Raw genomic sequence first — 20,608 nt, 5'->3', positions numbered from 1 at the left:
ATAACTATAGGGGAAATGCAAATCAAAACCATAATAAGATATCAGCTCAAAGTATTAGAGAGGCTCTTATTCCAAAAAAAAGTTTAAAAACACTAACTTGTAGAGATTTATAGATATACACACCCCTAAAGTCATCACAGCATTATTTATTTACAATAACCAAGATGTGGTAACTACTTAACTTGGACTGAGTGCTGAAGAATTAATGCTTTCAAATAGTGATGCTGGAGAATACTCCTGAGAGTTCCTTGGATTGCAAGACCAAACCAGTCAATCCTAAAGAATATCAACCCTGAATATTCATTGGAAGGACTGATGCTAAAGCCCCAATATTTTGGCCACGTGATGTGAAGAGCTGACTCCTTGGAAAAGACCCTGATGCTGGGAAAGATTGAAGGAAAAAGGAAAAAGGGCAGAAGAGGATGAGATGGTAAGATAGCATTATCAACTCAATGGTTATGAATTTGAGCAAACTCTGGGAAATAGTGAAGGACAGGGAAGCCTGGCTAGCTGCAGTCCATAGAGTTGCAAAGAGTCAGAGATGACTTAGCAACTGAACAACAATAATACAGTGCAATTTTATTTGAATACAAAATAATAAAATCTTGCCATTGAAAACAACATGGATGGACCTTGAGGACAATACACTAAGTGAAATTAAGCCAGACAAAGACAAATACCAATTACCATATGATCTCTCTCATATTTGAAGTCCGCAAATCTTTAAAAAAAAATGAAAACAAACACACTTACAGATACAGAAAACAGATTGGTGGTTGCCAGTGGAAGGGCATGGGATGTGAAGACTGGCAGTTAACTGCATGGTAAAAATGGTAACTAGACTTATTGCGTTAATCATTTTGTAGTGTATACACTACAGACAGGGCTTCACAGGTAGCTCCAGTGGTAAAGAATCTGCCTGCCAATGCAGGCCACGTGAATTCCATCCCTGGGTCAGGACGATCCCCTGGAGTAAGAAATGGCAACCCACTCCAGTATTCTTGCCTGGAAAATTCCATGGGCAGAGGAGACTGGTGGGCTACAGTCCATGGGGTTGAAAAGAGCTGGACATGACTGAGCATGAGCAGGAGCAAACCTGAAACTAATATAATGTTATGCACTAATTTTGCCTCAGTTAACTAAAAATAAGCCAGAAAAAATCTCAGTTGTCAATGACCCAGTTTTGAGACCTAAGATGGGTTACTAGCCTCTATGAGCCTTAGTCTTCCTCTCTTACAACATCAGAATACTGTCAGTACCACTCACAATGTTTTTCTTGATTTTAACTTGTGTAAAGCCATCAGCAGCAAGTCAGTCACCCAGAGTGCTCTATACATTTTGTGTTGTGATAACATAAGAAGCACTGCATATTTAAACATCTATTGTTTTTGTTAGCATATCTTTAAGATTCTAAGTAATACACATTTTTGAGTGGGCAGTGTGTTGCACTACACTTGGCATAAGAAACCTGGATTTTAGTTGAAGTTCCTTTTTTAAGTAAAATGGTTATAGTTGGATATGCTGTATTTATTGTGATGATCTAATAAAATACCTTAGCAATAGCCATAAAGAACTATACAAATTAAAATTCTCACTATTATTATTACTACTGAACGACTGGAACCATAGTTGGAATCCATGCAATAGCCTTCGAAAGGGAAAAGTTTGCTGTTGGAGTATAATTGATGTGAATAACTTCCTAGTTACTCAGCTGTAGACACTCCATAAATATTGTTACTTTCACAAAGAGATCAAAGATGGCCACATATGCCAAAGGAAAGTCTAACCCCAGCACTCGAGGGAACTCAAAAACACTGTCTATGATTTCTTGAAATCCTGAATATCAATGCATTTTATATAGTGATGAAAAGCAAGGATATTACTTCTAATTTTCTTTGAAACATTTAAATCTAATTCACAATGCAATGAGGGTGGATCAAAATGATAAATAATTTTGTCTTTTGCCAGTGCTGGCAAAATGTGTAATAACTTTCAGCAAATATCAAGATTTTATGTTTCCTATTGCTTTTGTAAATTCTTTTGTGGGGATTCTTTTGAACGTTGAAATTATTTTCTTATTGCCAACCTCGACGTAGAACTGTGTGATGGACACTTTGGTAAGAAGGACACAAAATAATATCTTATTAGACCAAATAAGCTTGAGAATAATAATATACAGCTTATCCTTACAACAACCTTTTGAAGAAAATGATACTATTATTCCTATATTACTAGGAGCGAATTTGTTTAAAAGTTGTGTCTGTTACACAGCTGAGGAGTGGCAGAGCAGAAATTCACATCCAGACAATTTGGCTTTAATATCTGTGCTCTTAAACACTAGATACACTACATGCCAGGCTTTATGCTATAAATTTAGCCTTTTAGTTAAGTAGGCTCATTGTTTTATACTGCTAGCTCTATTTCACAAAAAGAATAACCACAGTCTTTGGTTCAGTTTCCAACATTTTACAAATAACTGGCTAAATCCAGGATTTACAATCGGTCTGTTGAATTCTAAATTCTGTGCTCTCACACACATGGTTCTTGGCACTGGGTATCTGATGTTTAGTCACAGATGCCAACACAGGTTTCCAGGACAGCAATGTTAAAGAGAAGCCTGCAAATTCAGGGCACACACCTGAATGGAACTTGCAAATACCTGAAAAGGATTATTGGGAAGAAGTATAAGCCTGCTAAGGATCAAATTTTCACTGGAAAACTGTAGGCCATGGGGTATATTATTCTCTTTGAACTCCTGTCCATCTACATAAAGATTCATCCACACCTTCATCTTTTCCAACTTATCTCTCCTCTCAGAAGCTGGTATGTCTTTACTCCACGTCCAAGTCTTCACCTTGTGATTATATTCATATTCCTTAATGCTGCTTCTGAATTTTAAATCCTTATTACATGTTTCAAACTTTGTCTTCATTACCTGTTTTGCATTCTTCACTCTATATCTTACTAAAAATGTACATAATCTCCTGCCATCCTACTAAGTCCCCGAAGATTTGTCCCCTCTCTTCTCAGCTCATTTCCTTAGCATAATCTAGTCTTCCCACCTTCACTTTCTCACATTTCCCTTAAAATTTTATGTCCTTTGCATTTCTCAAATTCATTCCCTGTTCCTTTCCTGCTGCTACTGTCTCATTGCTCTTATCAAGAATATTATTCTCCCAATAATTTTGTTTCTATTATCCTCATCTTTCTATGTTACTACTGGAATTATCTTCTTAAAACTAAAATCTCATCAGGTTTCCCTTGTTAAAAAAACTTCTAGTAGATTCCAAGTTACTACAAGATATTCGAGTGAATGAATTCCACCAGCGAGAAAAAAAGGAAATACTGTCAATAAAATGATCCCAGGAAGGTGGTTAAGGGCTTCTCTGGTGGCCCGGTAGTAAAGAATCTGCTTGCCAACACAGTGGATTCAGTCCCTGAGTCAGAAAGATCCTTGGGAGAAATAAACGGCAGCCCACTCCAGTATTCTTGCCTGGAGAATTCCATGGACAGAGGAGCCTGGTGGGCTGCAGTCCAAGGGGTTGCAAAGAGTTGGATACAGCTGAGCCGCTAAAGAGCAAACAACAACCAAATTGATTAAATTCCACATAGATGTCCTTTTCTTTTGCAAGCGTTATAAGGAAATATCTCTTATAGTTTTTTTTTTTTTTTTTAGGATTAAGATTTTACTGCATCTAAAGAGACAAAGGTTAGATTAGAATTTATAGTTTTAAAGAAAAAAATATCTTGTATTGATAATTAGTGGACGGGAGGTTGAGGGCTCTCTTACTTATGAATAGCCAACTGGTGATGAGAAGCAACACATCTTTAAAAAAAACTTTGTCTTTGAAGATACCATGAAAGTCAATACTATCTGATGAGCATCCAAGAAATTCTAATAAAAATACAGGACAAGATAATGGAACAAGTCATCTGGTGGTTCTCCCACCACCTCTGTTGTGTAATATAATAACCCAGCCACTCAGGCAGTTCTAGGAGTGGCAGTGGCCTGCCGTCCAGGCCCGGGGCACACGGCAGGAGCTGTCATCGCCAGGATGCCCAAGAGGAAGTTCTGATCTGTCAAGGGGTTTATGATCAAGCATCACAAGAGGAGAGTGATGATGGTGTCATTTAACCTTCTACCACAAAAGTGTAAATAAAGTAAAAAAGGCGGCCAGAAAGGATGACTCTTCACTTTTTTAAAAAGTGCAAAGAAAAGGATAAAGGGCCTCAAGTGACTAACCATGATAACAAAGAAGATTTAGCTGTGGAAAACAGAGAAACTAAAAAGGAGAGTACACTATCTGATGAAGTAGGTAGAAAGAGGCCAAGTCTGATTAATATCATATGGGGCTTCCCAGGGAGCTTACTGGGTAAAGAATACACCTGTAATTCTGGAGACGCAGGAGACCTGGGTTTGATTCCTGGGTCTGGAAGATCCCATGGAAGAGGGCACGACAAACCACTATAGTATTCTTGCCTGGAGAATCCTATGGATAAGAGGAGTCTGGCAGGCTACAGTCCATATGGTCACCAAGATTTGGACACAACTAAAGCAACCAAGCCCACATGTACTTACCACATCTAATCACTGGTTCCCATCTCCCTTCTAAGTATAATCCAAGTGAATATTTTCATCAATTACTTTGCAAATACAACCTTTTTTTTTTTAGTAGCTCTAGAAACATTTTTAAGAAGGAGGCAATCTCACCTTATCACATTTTATTTTTTTATTTTTTAGTGTAAATGCTTCATTTTTAAGAGGTTATCTCATTGCTGGTTGCCATTGGTGGTGGTTTTTTGTTTTGGTACAACCAGAAAAGAGCAACATGTTAAATATGGGAGGTTTTGATAGTCTTGAGTGTTAAATATCCATAGGTAGGGCAGTAGCTTTTATATCCTATAATGCTTAGCATACTAAATGACAATTTGCAGTTACAGTTGTGCATTGACTATGCCTTGAACATTCACATTCCTTCTGTTTTCGTGTTTTCTTAGTATAGTGGTTTCCTACAGAAAATCACTCTTCGATCGTGACTCCTGTCAGGATGACATGTTCTCCATAACATCCTTGGTGGCAGTGATCTAATTTCCCTAGTAACCTTGTTATTGTGCTGTGAAAGATTTAAAATTTGAATCTGTAGTGCATACGATATTAAACTGTCACTTAGTGAGACTTATGTAATAGTTTATCAAAATTTGAAGTTATTGGTACTTGATATACTCTTAAGAAAAATTTGCTTCCAAATGTCAAGCTGGAAAGTCACTGGAATAACTGTTTAAAAGAAATTATAGCTACATGCCTTTTAAAATTTCAGTTCATAAGAAATGTGTACAACCAATAAAGTCTCAATTATAAAGGAAAAGAAAGGAAAATGCAAACTGGTGGTCATTCTTTATATAAAAGATATTCAGTAGCATTTTCTCTGAATATCAGTATGCTTTCCTAAACTTATGTATATTAACATTATTATAAAAAAATGTCTTGTTCCTATTTTAATTTCAGAAGGATTAAATGAATTATATCCTCATGGAGCTAAAATGTCTTTAAAATAAGTTCATAGAGATATCCAAATAATCAATTTCTCTGTGTAATATTTTATTACAGCATACATGTACCAAGGATGAAGAATAAATGAGAATTTGGTTTCAGACTATTTCAAGGTACAAATATGCACACCAGTAATAAAAAAAAAAAGTATTAAGGGGCCTTTGTTGTTTCCATTTTTATCTATATCATATTAAACAATACTTTGGCCACCTGATGTGAAGAGCTGACTCATTGGAAAAGACCCTGATGCTGGGAAAGATTGAGGGCAGGAGGAGAAGGGGACGACAGAGGATGAGATGGTTGGATGGCATCACTGACTCAATGGACATGGATTTGGGTGGACTCCAGGAGTTGGTGATGGACATGGAGGCCTGGCGTGCTGCGGTTCATGGGGTCGCAAAGAGTTGGACATGACTGAACGACTGAACTGAACTGATATTAAACATATATCTTATAATTTATAGTGTTAGTTTAAAATATTTATGTGTATATGTAATATATATGTTCATAGAGTAACACGTAAAACATTATATAATTTAAACAATTTCCTTGCCACAAATATGCCACATCTACTGGGAAGTAATTAAAAAAGCAATTATGATCTCCTAAGACCAAAAATGAAACCCAAACAAAATTCCTTTTATGTAATGTTATATTTTATGCAAATATTTTAGACTCATGTTTTCATTTTTATTCTCACAATAACCCTGGGCATACAAAGATATAAAACATATTTCTGTAGCATGGAAAGAATATGAACAAGCTGTTTGGTGAAGGCAATGGCATCCCACTCCAGTACTCTTGCCTGGAAAATCCCATGGACAGAGGAGCCTGGTAGGCTGCAGTCCATGGGGTCGCGAAGAGTCGGACACGACTGAGCGACTGTCCTTTCACTTTTCACTTTCATGCATTGGAGAAGGAAATGGCAACCCACTCCAGTGTTCTTGCCTGGACAACCCCAGGGACGGGGGAGCCTGGTGGGCTGCCGTCTATGGGGTCACACAGAGTCGGACACGACTGAAGTGACTTAGCAATAAATGGTTAGCTAAGGACAGAGAGCTGGTAGAAAAACAGATCTTTCTAAAACTGAAAACCTCTGGGCTAGTTGGGAAATCTCTTTCAGAAACAGGAAACTGGGGGGAAAGGACAAGCTTACTTCTGCATTGTGTTGTTTGGCTTTTAAATCATGCCTGATTCTTTGAGACCCCAAGGACTGTAGCCTGCCAGGCTCCTCTGTCCATGAGATTTTCCAGCCAAGAATACTGGAGTAGGTTGCCATTTCCTCCTCCAGGGATCGAACCTGTGTCTCCTGCATTGGCAAGTGGATTCTTTACAAGTGAGCTACCTTGGAGAGTCTTTTCCTATTCCTACAGTAAAGATTTTAATACCTCTCAACCTTGGCTGTAAACATGAATAATCTGGGAGCTTTGAATAATCTCCAGAATTACCCTGCGCTTCTACTGGAGTACAATAGAATTGAAAATATTGGCATCAGGTGTGAGCAAAGCTCCCAATGATTAAAAAAATGCAATCTCGTTTGAGACCCTTTGGTCTATGGTAATTCCAGGTGCACTTCTTTGAGAGTTCTTAGAAATTACTTTGCAACAGATTTTTGGCAGGGAAAAAAAAAAAAACAAAAAAACAGGGAAAACAAATCCACCTTGCTTTAAACCTCCAGGCACCAAGCAGAATGCAATTTTCACTTGGATACCTTGAGGCTCCTGAATAGGGCCACTGTTGCCTGTTGCCCTAAAATGACTTTGGCATTTCTACCAAACTGGAAAAAAAATTAACAAATCATCCTTGTCCAATTAAGTTGATCCCACAGCTGTGACCTTTACCAATGTCAACTGCAGCTAAAGTTGACTTTGAATTGCATGGCAAGAAAAACAAAGATAGAAGATGGTGACTCCCTGGGATGGAAATGAAATAATGAGCTTTCATAACATAATTTCACCAGTTTTTTTATCTACACTACTTTTCTGAATTGCTTCTCACTTCTGCTGTCTTTTGATATTCTTTCTTTATGACATTTACTATTGTGATCACTGACATTAAATGTATTGTGAAGATTCATCCATACTTTTTTTACAAGCCAGATTTTATTTTATTGCTACATTTTCCCCACACACAATAGGGTACATTTGCTTCTGCCTACCTTTTCTATTAATATAATACTGGCATGGTTTAGAGTTGTTTAAAAAACAAAAAGCAAATCTGGATTGATCCTCTCTTTACAAAGTAGTTGATTTCTTTATACTGCAACAATTCAGCCCCTCCAAATACACAGTTTCCAATGGGCAAAAAATCAGGTGTCACAAACTGGATTAAAAATACACAGGTGGCAGGCACTGTACCTGTGCGTTTAATATTACTGAATTCTACGGCTTCTCCAAACCAGCTACACTAACAGCAATTCCTGGAGCATCTAGATAGACTCTTAATCCTGATGACAATATGTGGTTGTCATAGGGTCTAACAGGATACCTGGGTTATGCCTTTGGCCCGCCAAGTGGGAAGAGTATGCAAAGACCACATCTAAATACAGCAGGTCTTCAAGCTTACTATCCTGTCACAGTTCATAAAGGTGAGGAACTAACTGTTGGTAGCTGCGCAGTCAAAAATGACCAGAGAACAGATATACTCCTACAGTGCATAAGATCAAGTCAACCATCTTGTGGATCCTTGATTGTCTCTGGATGTGATCTCAAACACTTGAAAAAGATGCTTCAAGTATGCTGGGAGATAGTAATCAGAATGTTTGGGTATCTTTGTTCGTGAATATCAAGTAACAGGGCTCACATCCATGTTACTTCTTGCAGTAAGCACAGAGGGCAACTCCTTAGAGACGGCTTATTATCAATACTGAGCCTCGGAGAGTTCAAGGGGTGGGTAGGCTCAGGACCATCCAGGGCTGAGTAGGAAATTCTATAAGCCAACCTGACAGCCCTAAGTCTTATCCTGGTTCTGAGAACATTTCAGTTCGGCTCCAAGTCCACTTTGCTCCAACTCTGTGGTGACAGACATTTGAACTCACTGGGTCTGAAGTTAAAGATATCCCCTAACCTGTAGGTCTCTTCTCGATCAGTGGCATAGAAGAGCTGAACTTGGCTGGCCATGCACTGTGCCTCAGCATCATTCAGAAATGTGGAATCCATCTCTGCTGTCATTAGCACTATACCATTTTCTTCCTTAAGTTCAGGGTAGTGATATAAAATCAGCTGACTGGCCGCAGCTTCCCCTGGGATCTGAATATTTATAAGTGCAGTGAAGTGGAGTTCAGTACCTGTCCAGTGCCAGACAAAAAACTCATAACCTTCCCTTCTTGGTAGGCCACACAGAAATGTTGGACAGGACTAAGCCCAGTTCCAAATCAAATCAAACTTTTCTTTAGGAATAACTGTGTAGACTGTTATCTTTTGCTGCAAAATACTTCTGCCAAATCTGTTTTATTTCTTCGGCAGTTTTGTCTTTCACCATCTCAATGTTGAAGATTGAACTGAGAGACTTGTCCTTAGTGAATCCTTGGCTCACAGGCTGTTTCCCCAGTGTCTTCTGTTCCACACATGTGATAAAGTCCCCTTGCTTGGAGTGCCCCACTGGCTGCATGCTAAACTCACTGCGCTTCTCTAGTCAGGACTCAAAAGCAGCTGGGTCAGACCTGCACGACTGCTGGATCTTTTCGTAGTAGCGGTCGTAGAAGGGGTTGGCCTCGAGCACCTTTCTGACCCCGCTGCCACTGGCGCCCTTGGCGGGCCGGCCTGAGGGGCAGCGCACCGGGAACACTGCGTGGCTGACAGGAGCCCCAGGCCCAGGGCGTGGCTGCACACAGTGCACAGGCCGCCCTAGAGGCCAGCCGCCTGCAGGATGGCGGGGCCCTGGGTCACCGTGGCAGCCACGGCCGTTCCCACCTCCTCCCTCATCCATACTTTTATGCTAAAAAATTGCAGCTGTGCTTATTTGAATGTGTTCTTAATTCTGCAGTGAAATTAGGCAGTTTTTGTTTAAATTAATATCCTACCAAAAATCTTCTCCAAGTATTATCTTCATTTCCACATATATTAATAGTACTTATTTTGAACATTTATTGACTGTTTTCCAGTATGAGACACTATTTCATATACTAAATGCTCTATGTTAATTTTCTTAATCTTCACAACAATTCGATAAGGATGTGCTGTTATTGTCTTCATTTTATATCTATGGGAGTACAATCTAAGGGGTTAGTTGATCAAAATTTCAAAATTAGGAAGTCTTAGAAAAATATATTTACATAGTAGCTTTAGAGATATCAGCATGATATAGTAGTTTTGATACTGATATTTGCTTTTAGTATAACTTATTGTAAATGTATATAATTAATATTTAATAGTAAGTGTTTAATAACTACTATAAACTCTGAAAATTTGTGTAACCAGCTTTTATAGGTATGTATCAGCCATCTCCAGCAGACCGCTGGAGTATTCACTGTTTTAAAACCTGATTGTTTCCTCAGCAGAAACTTAAGCTGTGGGTCTAAATGACTATGTAGCAGACATGCTCCAGAATATTTTAAAAGTGCCAACATGTAAATTATTTTTTAATCTTTCATCAGTAAATTCTCATAATATTGTACTTCTCAATTAATGAAATCTGCAGCTTTTAAAATCCATATGAGTATATAATTTGTATGTGAAGTGCATATGTCTATTGGATTCATGTATACATATATATACCCACATACATGATGCAATAAAAACCTGTCTGCATTTATCTAATCTTCTGGAAAAAATAAAAACAAAATGACATTTTGGGGATGATTTTGCTTTTTTTCCAGATATAGGTTAAAAATTGCTTACTTGGATTTGTTTTACAGATTTCAGGAAAAACCATTCAAATACACTTTTCAAAGAAGAGGCAAAGATTTTTTTTAAAATGTGGATTATAACAGCCATATATCACATGTATAATCATAAGGGATTTGATTTAGGTCATACCTGAATGATCTTGTGGTTTTCCCTACTTTCTTAAATTTAAGTCTGAATTTGACAATAAGGAGTTCATGATCTGAGCCACATAGTCTTCATTTTGCTGACTGTATAGAGCTTCTCCATCTTTGGCTACAGAGAATATAATCAATCTGATTTTGGTATTGACCATCTGGTGACGTCCCATGTGTAGAGTCTTCTTTTGTGTTTTTGGAAGAGGGTGTTTGCTATGAGCAGTGCGTTCTCTTGGCAAAACTCTATTAGCCTTTGCCCTGCTTCATTTTGTACTCCAAGGCCAAATATTCCTGTTACTCCAGATATCTCTTGGCTTCTTACTTTTGCATTCCAGTCCCCTATAATGATAAGGACATCTCTTTTGGGTGTGGGTTCTAGAAGGTCTTGTGGGTCTTCACAGAACCATTCAACTTAAGCTTCTTCAGTGTTACTGGTTGGGGCATAGACTTGGATTACCATGATAGTGAATGGTTTGCCTCAGAAACGAACATTCTGTCGTTTTTGAGATTGCACCCAAGTACTGCATTTCAGACTCTTTTATTGACTATGATGGCTACTCCATTTCTTCTAAGGGATTCCTGCCCACAGTAGTAGATATAATGGTCATCTGAATTAAATTCAACCATTCCAGTCCATTTTAGTTCACTGATTCCTAAAATGTCAATGTTCACTCTGCCATTTCCTGTTTGACCACTTCCAATTAGCCTTGAATTATTGACCTAACATTCCAGGTTCCTATGCAATATTGCTCTTTACAGCATCGGACTTTACTTCCATCACCAGTCACATTCACAACTGGGTGCTATTTTTGCTTTTGCTCCATCCCTTCATTGTTTTTGGAGTTATTTCTCCACTGATTTCTAGTAGCATATTGGGCACCTACCAACGTGGGGAGTTCACCTTTCAATGTCCTATCTTTTCACCTTTTCATAATGTGCATGGGGTTCTCAAAGCAAGAATACTGAAGTGGTTTGCCATTCCCTTCTCCAGTGGACCATGTTTTGTCAGAACTCTCCACCATGACCCATCTGTCTTGGGTGGCCCTACATGGCATGGCTCATAGGTTCATTGAGTTAGACAAGGCAAATGGGGGAAACTGACTAAGGGGGAACTGGGTCTTGTTCTGATGGGCAGGGCCATGCTTCAGTTCAGTTCAGTCGGTCAGTTGTGTCTGACTCCATGAATTGCAGCATGCCAGACCTCCCTGTCCATCACCAACTCCTGGAATTCTCTCAAACTTACGTCCGTCGAGTCGGTGATGCCATCCAGCCATCTCATCCTCTGTCGTCCCCTTCTCCTCCTGCCCCCAATCCCTCCCAGCATCAGAGTCTTTTCCAATGAGTCAGCTCTTTGCATGAGGTGGCCAAAGTACTGGAGTTTCAGCTTTAGCATCATTCCTTCCAAAGAACACCCAGGACTGATCTCCATTAGAATGGACTGGTTGGATCTCCTTGCGGTCCAAAGGACTCTCAAGAGTCTTCTCTAACACCACAGTTCAAAAGCAGCAATTCTTCGGCTCTCAGCTTTCTTCACAGTCCAACTCTCACATCCATACATGACCACAGGAAAAACCATAGCTTTGACTAGACAGACCTTTGTTGGCAAAGTAATGTCTCTGCTTTTGAATATGCTATCTAGGTTGGTCATACCTTTCCTTCCAAGGAGTAAGTGTCTTTTAATTCCATGGCTGCAATCACCATCTGCAGTGATTTTCAAGCCCCCCAAAATAAAGTCTGGCACTGTTTCCACTCTTTCCCCATCTATTTCCCATGAAGTGATGAGACCAGATGCCACGATCTTAGTTTTCTGGATGTTTAGCTTTAAGCCAACTTTTTCACTCTCCTCTTTCACTTTCATCAAGAGGCTTTTTAGTTCCTGTTCAGTTTCTGCCATAAGGGTGGTGTCATCTGCATATCTGAGGTTATTGATATTTCTCCCGGAAATCTTGATCCCAGCTTGTGTTTCTTCCAGCCCGGCGTTTCTCATCATGTACTCTGCTGCTGCTGCTGCTAAGTCGCTTCAGTCGTGTCCGACTCTGTGAGACCCCATAGACAGCAGCCAACCAGGCTCCCCCGTCCCTGGGATTCTCCAAGCAAGAATACTGGAGTGGGTTGCCATTTCCTTCTCCAATGCATGAAAGTGAAAAGTTTAAGTCAAGTCACTCAGTTGTGTCTGACACTTCGCAACCCCATGAACTGCAGCCTACCAGGCTCTTCGTGCATGGGATTTTCCAGGCAAGAGTACTGGAGTGGGGTGATGATGTACTCTGCATATAAGTTAAACTTAGTAAATCTTTAATCCAATTTTCTGTTGGTGTCCAGGACTGAGTTCCCTTCCTGTTGTTTTTCCTGAGGCCAAACTATAGTGGAGGTAATGAAGAGAATGGTGATCTCCTTCAAAATGTCCCATGCACGCATCACTGCACTCAGTGCCCCTGACCATGCCCCAGGCCACTGCCGACCCACGCCTTTGCTGGAGACTCCTGGACACTCACAGGCAAGTCTGGGTCGGTCTCTTGTTGCACTAGTCAAAGCTATGGTTTTTCCAGTAGTCATGTATGGACTTGATAGTTGGACTGTAAAAAAGCTGAGCACTAAAGAATTGATGCTTTTGAACTGTGGTGTTGGATGAGACTCTTGAGAGCCCCTTGGACTGCAAGGAAATCCAACCAGTCAATCCTAACTGAAATCACTGGTCCTGAATATTCACTGGAAGGACTGATACTGAAGCTGAAAGTCCAATACTTTGGCCACCTGATGCGAAGAACTGACTCATTGGAAAAGACCCTAATGCTGGGAAAGATTGAAGCAGGAGAAGGGGATGACAGAGGATGAGATGGTTGGATGGCATCACTGACTTGATGGACATGAGTTTGAGTAAGCTCCAGGAGTTGGTGATGGACAGGAAAGCCTAGCGTGCTGCAGTCCATGGGGTTGCAAAGGGTCGGACATGACTGAGCGACTGAACTGAATTGATATCATGTGTATCAAGGAAATTAAGAAAATTTATGATTTGTAATGCTCATGTCACAACAGTGACCTGAGATAGGCACTGAGGAAACTGAGGCACAGAGAGGTTAAGTGATATGATGGTCTCACAGCTCCCTCTCGGGCACATATCACTGAGGCTATAATTGTGTGTTAATCTCTCAGTCGTGTCCGACTCTTTGTGATCATGAACTGTAGCCTGCCAGGTTCCTCTGTCCATGAAATTCTCAAGGCCAAAATACAGGAGTGGGTTGCCATTTCCTTCTCCAGGGGATCTTCGTGACCCAGGGATTGAACCTGGATCTCCAACATTACAAGCAGATTCTTTACCACTGAACCACCAGGGAAGCCCCGAGACTAAAATTAACCAACTCCACAGACTTAGTAGTTTGAGGTCCTCATTTGAAAGTTAACATTTTGGATAAAAATTGTTCCATGACTGCAAAGTTTACTTCTCCTACATACACCATATATCACGTTTTATTATTCAGGATTTTTCAAATATTATCTGTGAGGTGCCTGCGCAGAGATTCAAGTCCCAAGAAACACAAATAGGGCTTCTGCAGTGACTCAGCAGGTAAAGCATCTGCCTGAAGTACAGGGGACAGAGCAGATGTGTGTTCAGTTCCTGTGTCTGGAAGGTCCCCTGGAGGAGGGCATGGCAACCCACTCAGTATTGCTGCCTGGAGAAGCCTATGGACTGAGGAGCTTGGCAGGCTACAGTCCAATGAGTCACAAGGAGCTGGACATGACTGAGTGACTAAGAAGCGAAAGGCAAAGGAGAAAAGGAAATATATACACATCTGAAACTGAACAAAGCACACACACACGTACATAAAATACAACTGCCACCATATTTGAAAAGATAAATAATATAAGCAAAAGAGAAATGCCACAGAGGCTTTTAATGCTAATTTGTAAAACAGAATGCTCTATGGTATATCAACTTAGATTTATTGAACTTTATCTTAAATAATTAGATATTATTTTTTTTTAAATAAGCATTCTGTAAACTACATGCATCTAAATGCTTCCTGTGTTTTCCTGTTAAACCTAGAGAAATAATAATACATATGTATTATTTATTTCAATGACAGGATACCTATTTATTAATAAGTCAGTTAAAGTAACAATCAGTAATTTCTTCCATATTTTCATGGTCATAAAGAGCCCCGTTTTAATAGGGAGCCTAATAAATATACTTTAAGTTGGAGACAAGTGTCATATGCCCATAAAATCACAAAGCTGCTTTGCTCCAAGTCACTGGACTTAATACGGTTGAATCTATGCTTCTCCCTTAAACTAACCTGAAGTGGAAGGAGTATGTGGCCTTCTGATAGGTGGCAGAGATTGTGTAAGGTAGCTGTACACTTAACCAATAATCTGCTTCAATACATTTACCAGGAATTTTTTTAAATGTAAAAATATATTATTATGCAACTTTCTTCCCTGAGTTTGGTTAAATTAAACAAACAACAACAACAAAAAACCCCCACTGTTTTCAAAGGAGGATCAGAGAGATGTAAAGGTGAAAAATATTGGCCTAGATTTTTTGAGATCCTTCATTACATAATAAAAACAAAGAAGATAATATAAAATGGAGAGACTTATTTCAAATGATTTTAACAGAAAAAGAAGGTTACACAGATTAATCTGTTTTTGAGAAATCAACCCATTACAGGAGAAAAACAAAACAGTAGATTTATTTTGTTTGACTTAATTTTGACTCTGCATCCTGAAAACAGCATTCCCCTCGTCTACAGATTGGCCACATCCCCAGATGACTGTATTGGTAGGTATTTGTAACAGTGGTCCTCAGGGATTTTTGCCCACCATACTCTAGCCCACCATGGATTTGCTTTAGAGGTTGGACTCCTCTTTATAGCATTTATTTCAACAGCAAGTGATCCTGAGGCAAGTGATAAAAGAATTGCACATTCAAGTATACTGCCTGAAACTAAACTCCTTTCTTTAATAACAATTTCAGATTGTCAATATTTATTTAAAAGTAGAGCTTGCAAACTGAAGGTTCTGATGATTGAAACAAAAGCAGAACTGAAATGCCCTCTTTTGTCCTGTATAAAGTAGAGTGATGGCAGGGATTTGCTTAAATTCTTGTTGTTTAAGTCGCTAAGTCGCATCCAACTCTTTTGAAACCCCATGGACTGTAGGCCACCAGGCTCCTCTGTCCATGGGATTTTCCAGGCAAGCATACTGGAGTGGGTTTCTATTTTCTATTTCCTTCTCCAGGGGATCGTCCTAACCCAGGGATGGAACCCATGTCTCCTGCATTGACAGGTGGATTCTTTACCACCGAGCCACAGGGAAGGCCTCCTAATCCCCTAGGGAGCTCTTAAAAACTAATGATGACTGGAGCCAAACCAGGAAGAATTTGTCTGAGGTGAGCCCCAAGTATTAAGACTTTTTTTTTTTTAATAACAATCCCAAGTGATTCTAATGTACAGTTACAGTGTTGAGAACTACAGGCTTAATTTCTGAAAAATGTATCCACTTTTGTAAGGATGGTGGTTATACCCTAGAAGAAAGTATTTTCCATAATAAACCCCTGGTGAAAACTGGAATATAATTCAAGATATTTTCTTATAATATTGTAAAATAGTGATGATAATAATTCTGCCTAAGAAACAGCTTGTTCTCTTATAAAGAAAATTTGTTTTCCAATATTCTCCAAGTGACTATGAAGACTTTACAAACTGGGTTACTATCTCCCATTTACATCCTGATTTTTCAGTGAATTTGCTATCTTACTTGGATTCACTTTGATGATAATACAGATCGAAGTCAAGAAAGTACCTTGGCTGTTGTGCTTACATATGCAGTCCTCGCGTCACTTATCATGGTTGGGACTGATATCTGAGTTCGATATGGCCTGAAGGGATTCAAATGGGGAGGATGCTGATCACGGAAAACAGTTGAGAGGCAGAGTTGTACAGTCTCTTTCATTGCTTTCAGCTGTGACTCCTATAAAAACAAGAGAGATCACAATTTTTACATGTGGTTCTGGTCATCATTCACCTGACTAGATTCTCCCTTTCCTTCTAGCCTATACTAATTCCCCAAACACATGTTAGTTTTAATACATAATTGCCCAGCATAAATTCCATGATAACATACCATGTAATGCACACTCAGTCTGTTTTTTAGGAACTAATGTGTTTCATGATATATTTTGATCACTAGAATTCAGAGACATAGCTTACATTTTTTCCCCTTGAATTGACATGATTTCAATTATGATACCTTGATGGCAAGGAAATATACTTTAGAGTCACTCTAAATTGGATCCTTTTAGCGTCTGCCATCTTTATCATAATCCTCCTTTCGAATCACTCCTCTTGTGATGTTTCTCCTTTTGTTTCTCAAATCAGCCTGTATCTCTACTCAATTAATGCTAAAACTCTTATTTCCTTGGGTCCTGTTAAGTAGTAGGAGTTATTCAGATATGATTGTAAGTGATAATCAAACATCTGTGAAACTGGCATTATTATTTCTGTTTTACTATGAATGTAACAAAATTTCAGGTTCTAGACTGTTTTCTTCTTTTTAAATTTTTATTTTAATTGGAATATATTTTGGTTTACAATGTTGTGTTACTTTTAGCTGTACAACAAAGTGATTCAGTTATACATATACCCCTTCATTTTCAAATTCTTTCCCATATAGGTTATTACAGTATATTGAGTAGAATTCTCAGTGCTATATAGTAGGGCCTTATTAGTTATCTCGTTCATATAACAGCAGTGTGTATATGCTCATTTCAAAGTGCTAATTTACTCCGCCTTTCCCCTTAGGTAACCATAATTTTCTAAGCCTGTGAGGTCTATTTCTATTTTTTAAAATAGGTTTATTTGTAACATTTTTATATTCCACAAGTTGTATCATATGATATTTGCATTCCCCTGTCTGATTTCCTTCACTTAGCATGATAATCGCGAGGTCCATCCATGTTGCTGCCAATGGCAGTATTTCACTTTTTTTATGGCTTAGTAGTATTTTGCTGCATATATGTACCACGTCTTCTTTATCTACTCCTTTATCGATGGGCATTTAGGATGCTTCCATGTCTTGGCTATTGTTAAGTAGTGCTGCAGTGAACACTAGGGTGCATGCATCTTTTTGAATTATGGTTTTCTCAGGATATATGCCGAGGAGTGGGACTGCTGGATCATATGGTAGTTCTGTGTTTAGTTTTTAAGGAAACTCCATACTGTTCTCCACAGTGTTTGTACCAATTTACATTCCCACTAACAGTGTAGGAGGGTTCCTTTCTCTCCACACTCTTTCCAGCATTTATTGCAGAACTACTTTTTCTTTAGGTTTACATTCCAAGGTAGACTGAACTATATAGAGACAACCATCTCCAACTGCCACCCAACCTCCAGATCCCACTGCTAAAAATATTTTAAATTGCTTATAAGTTTTTAAAATGATGTAAAGTTGAGTCCCAATGACAAAGACATCCCCAGGTACCAAAATAAAGAGAGACACACAACCTTGAGGAAATCTCATGGTAACACAGGGGTAACTGGGGGCAAGCATACAGACCCTAGTAAGACAATAACATATAAATATCCACTTCAAGATATGAAATGTGGCCTCTGGGGCAAGAGAGAAGAAGAAAAGAGAATAGTTGCTGGAGTCATATCCAGCAAACGGGCACAATTGGCGTTTACCCTTTTTGTGTAGTTCCATGTTTGGATCAGTGGATCTAGTGGATCAATGGATCAGTGAAGCAGGAAAGTCTGTTATCTTCTCCTGTCACAGTAGTATACTCCCAACAAAACTACTGTCTTTTGTATATAATGTCAGCAATATATCTACAGATAGCATCCCGTCCTACTTATTGTCTCATATACAGCCCCTGGGGTCAATTTCTTGAGAGTGACTATGGCTTTGATTTTTCCCAATGTTCTCTGTTTCCTACTAATATGTGGTATAAGATTTATCTTTAAGATGAGAGTGTGTATTCCTAGAATAGCAATTTAAGAAATCTTTCTTTTTGGTCATATCACGAGAAAAAAAAAAAAAAGACAACAGTAAGAGCTGCAACTGGAAATATATAAGAAACAGGACATAGATGTATTTCCCTCACATTAACCTTGCCCTGTCACATTTCATAAAAATCTGATAAGAGCAAAATAAAAGTCTGTTAAGAAATAGGATGGAGGGGCTTTGTTAACTGGACAGGGGGAAGTAAAGTTGAATAAAAAACTTATACTCAAAATGGTCCCTTTTATTTGCTTGCCTGAGTAGCTAGAGACCTGCTATGGCTGATTATGTTTGTTTTCTTTATATAATTTATCACTAATTTTAATTTATTTATATATATATGTATAAGTTGTCTGTTTTGTTCAGAACTGTAGAGCTAGCACCTAACACAATACCTGACACATGAGAAAGGACACATAAAATTTTTTTTTAAATAAATACTTAGTTGAAAATGTTATTTCTCTTTTGTCAGGGAAAGAAGCTATCTCAATAAAAAGAAATGAAGTAATGATTCAGATCACCCTTCCTACTGAGTCTTTGTTATAATCTTGGATGGCCCTAACCTTCTGTTACTGCAGAATAAGTGTGGGTGCTGTTCTCTGGAGTGAGATGTTCCAGGTTCCACTGAACAATTTGTTATGTTTTCTGTTTCTCATAATACAGTTAGATAATGGAAATAGAGCTAATGTGACAACGTCAAGCAGGTCTTGGCCAGGACTCAAAGTTAACATAGCTTTGAAATGCAGATTTTTCAATGCTCATTCATGCAGGAAGTTATTTGATAGTTATTTGATTCACTGCATTCATATCATGGCTCCTCTCAACACAGTATATATATATATATATAAGTTAGATCTACGACAGGCACAAAATATGTATGTATGGTGCTGCTGGTGCTAAGTCGCTTCAGTCGTGTCCGATTCTGTGCGACCCCATAGACGGCAGCCTATGTTGACATAATAGACAACTTCCTGAGCAACAGCTAAACTCAGATGCCAAAAGTAAACAATGAATGGCATCAACCTAATACTTCATTTTAAGTAAACATTCTTTAGGCAAGACAAAATTCCCAGTGGAGCGATCGATATATTTGAACGTGGGTGAAATCATCTCATCTGCTCATCCAGCCCTCCTGACATTTTCAGGGTCACTTCGGAGAGCAGAATCAACAATACATAGATGTAACCTCCAACTCCTCACCTTTCATAGCCATTGTAGTAAGCTATCCTTCCTCTTAAGTTTCAACCTATTCTTAATCTCATAGTTTTTTACTTCCTTTCTTTTTTTGGATCACAAGCTTGTGAATTGGCCTCCTATATTAGATTCTGGATTCACTCCTTCATTACGCTGTAGATTTTTCCTGCCAGAGACCACAGATTTCTGTGAACAATGCTTCTCTAATTTGTTCATCTTTCTATTAAAAAAAAAAAAAAAAAACCAGCTCACATCTTTCCAGTTAGTCCCTCTAACTAAATAAAGCCTGTAATTGACACTACTGAGGTTTGGCTTGGCCCCATCCATGAGCAAGGCCAAGACAATGATTTTACACAATGTTGTTACATTTTCATTTATATTGCTAGCTTTAGTCTGTTTTAAAATTGCAAGTAAGGCCACTGTTCACTTTGAAGTTCACTGGAACAGGATGTCACCTAATGAAATATGATGTGACTCATACAAACTATACTTTGCCCTGGATCTTACAACATATCCCCTCTGAGATTCAGCTTTATTTTTGCCCTTGATCTTCTTCCCACACCAAACCACATTTCCCATTTCCTCTGCCACATGATAATAAAATGCAAAATCTTTAAGGATATCCTGCTTGTCACAATGTCCTTTGTTTATAGTCCATCAAACGTTTCAAGTTCATTCTCATCTAGGAATCTTTACACTTGCTGTTATCTTAGCCTGCAGAACTCTCTTTCCAAATAGCTACATAGGAAACTTCTACTTAAAATGTATGCTTCAGCTCACATATTATCTTCTATGAAACATAATCACTGATTACTCTATCAAAGCACACTTCTATCTCAAAGTCTTTATCATATAGTTCTTAAATCAAAGGTCTTTTGCAGCCC

The 20,608-nt window shown here is 38.7% G+C and overlaps 1 protein-coding gene and 1 pseudogene across 1 annotated transcript in view; both read right to left on the bottom strand.

Annotated features, from left to right (window-relative positions):
• Positions 1 to 20,608, bottom strand: part of LUZP2 (leucine zipper protein 2) — a 299,588-nt gene that overhangs the window by 34,499 nt on the left and 244,481 nt on the right. Inside the window, exon 8 of the mRNA XM_068978588.1 lies at positions 16,335 to 16,502. Coding sequence (XP_068834689.1) covers positions 16,335 to 16,502 — 168 coding nt within the window. The remainder of the gene's footprint in view (positions 1 to 16,334; positions 16,503 to 20,608) is intronic.
• LOC138082735 (ATP synthase mitochondrial F1 complex assembly factor 1 pseudogene) lies at positions 8,501 to 9,474 on the bottom strand (annotated as a pseudogene).

This window comes from Capricornis sumatraensis, chromosome 8 (genome assembly GCF_032405125.1).
Source record: "Capricornis sumatraensis isolate serow.1 chromosome 8, serow.2, whole genome shotgun sequence".
Lineage (NCBI taxonomy): Eukaryota > Metazoa > Chordata > Mammalia > Artiodactyla > Bovidae > Capricornis > Capricornis sumatraensis.
Note: the sequence above shows the minus strand (reverse complement) of the source record. Positions and strands in the feature narration are given on the sequence as shown.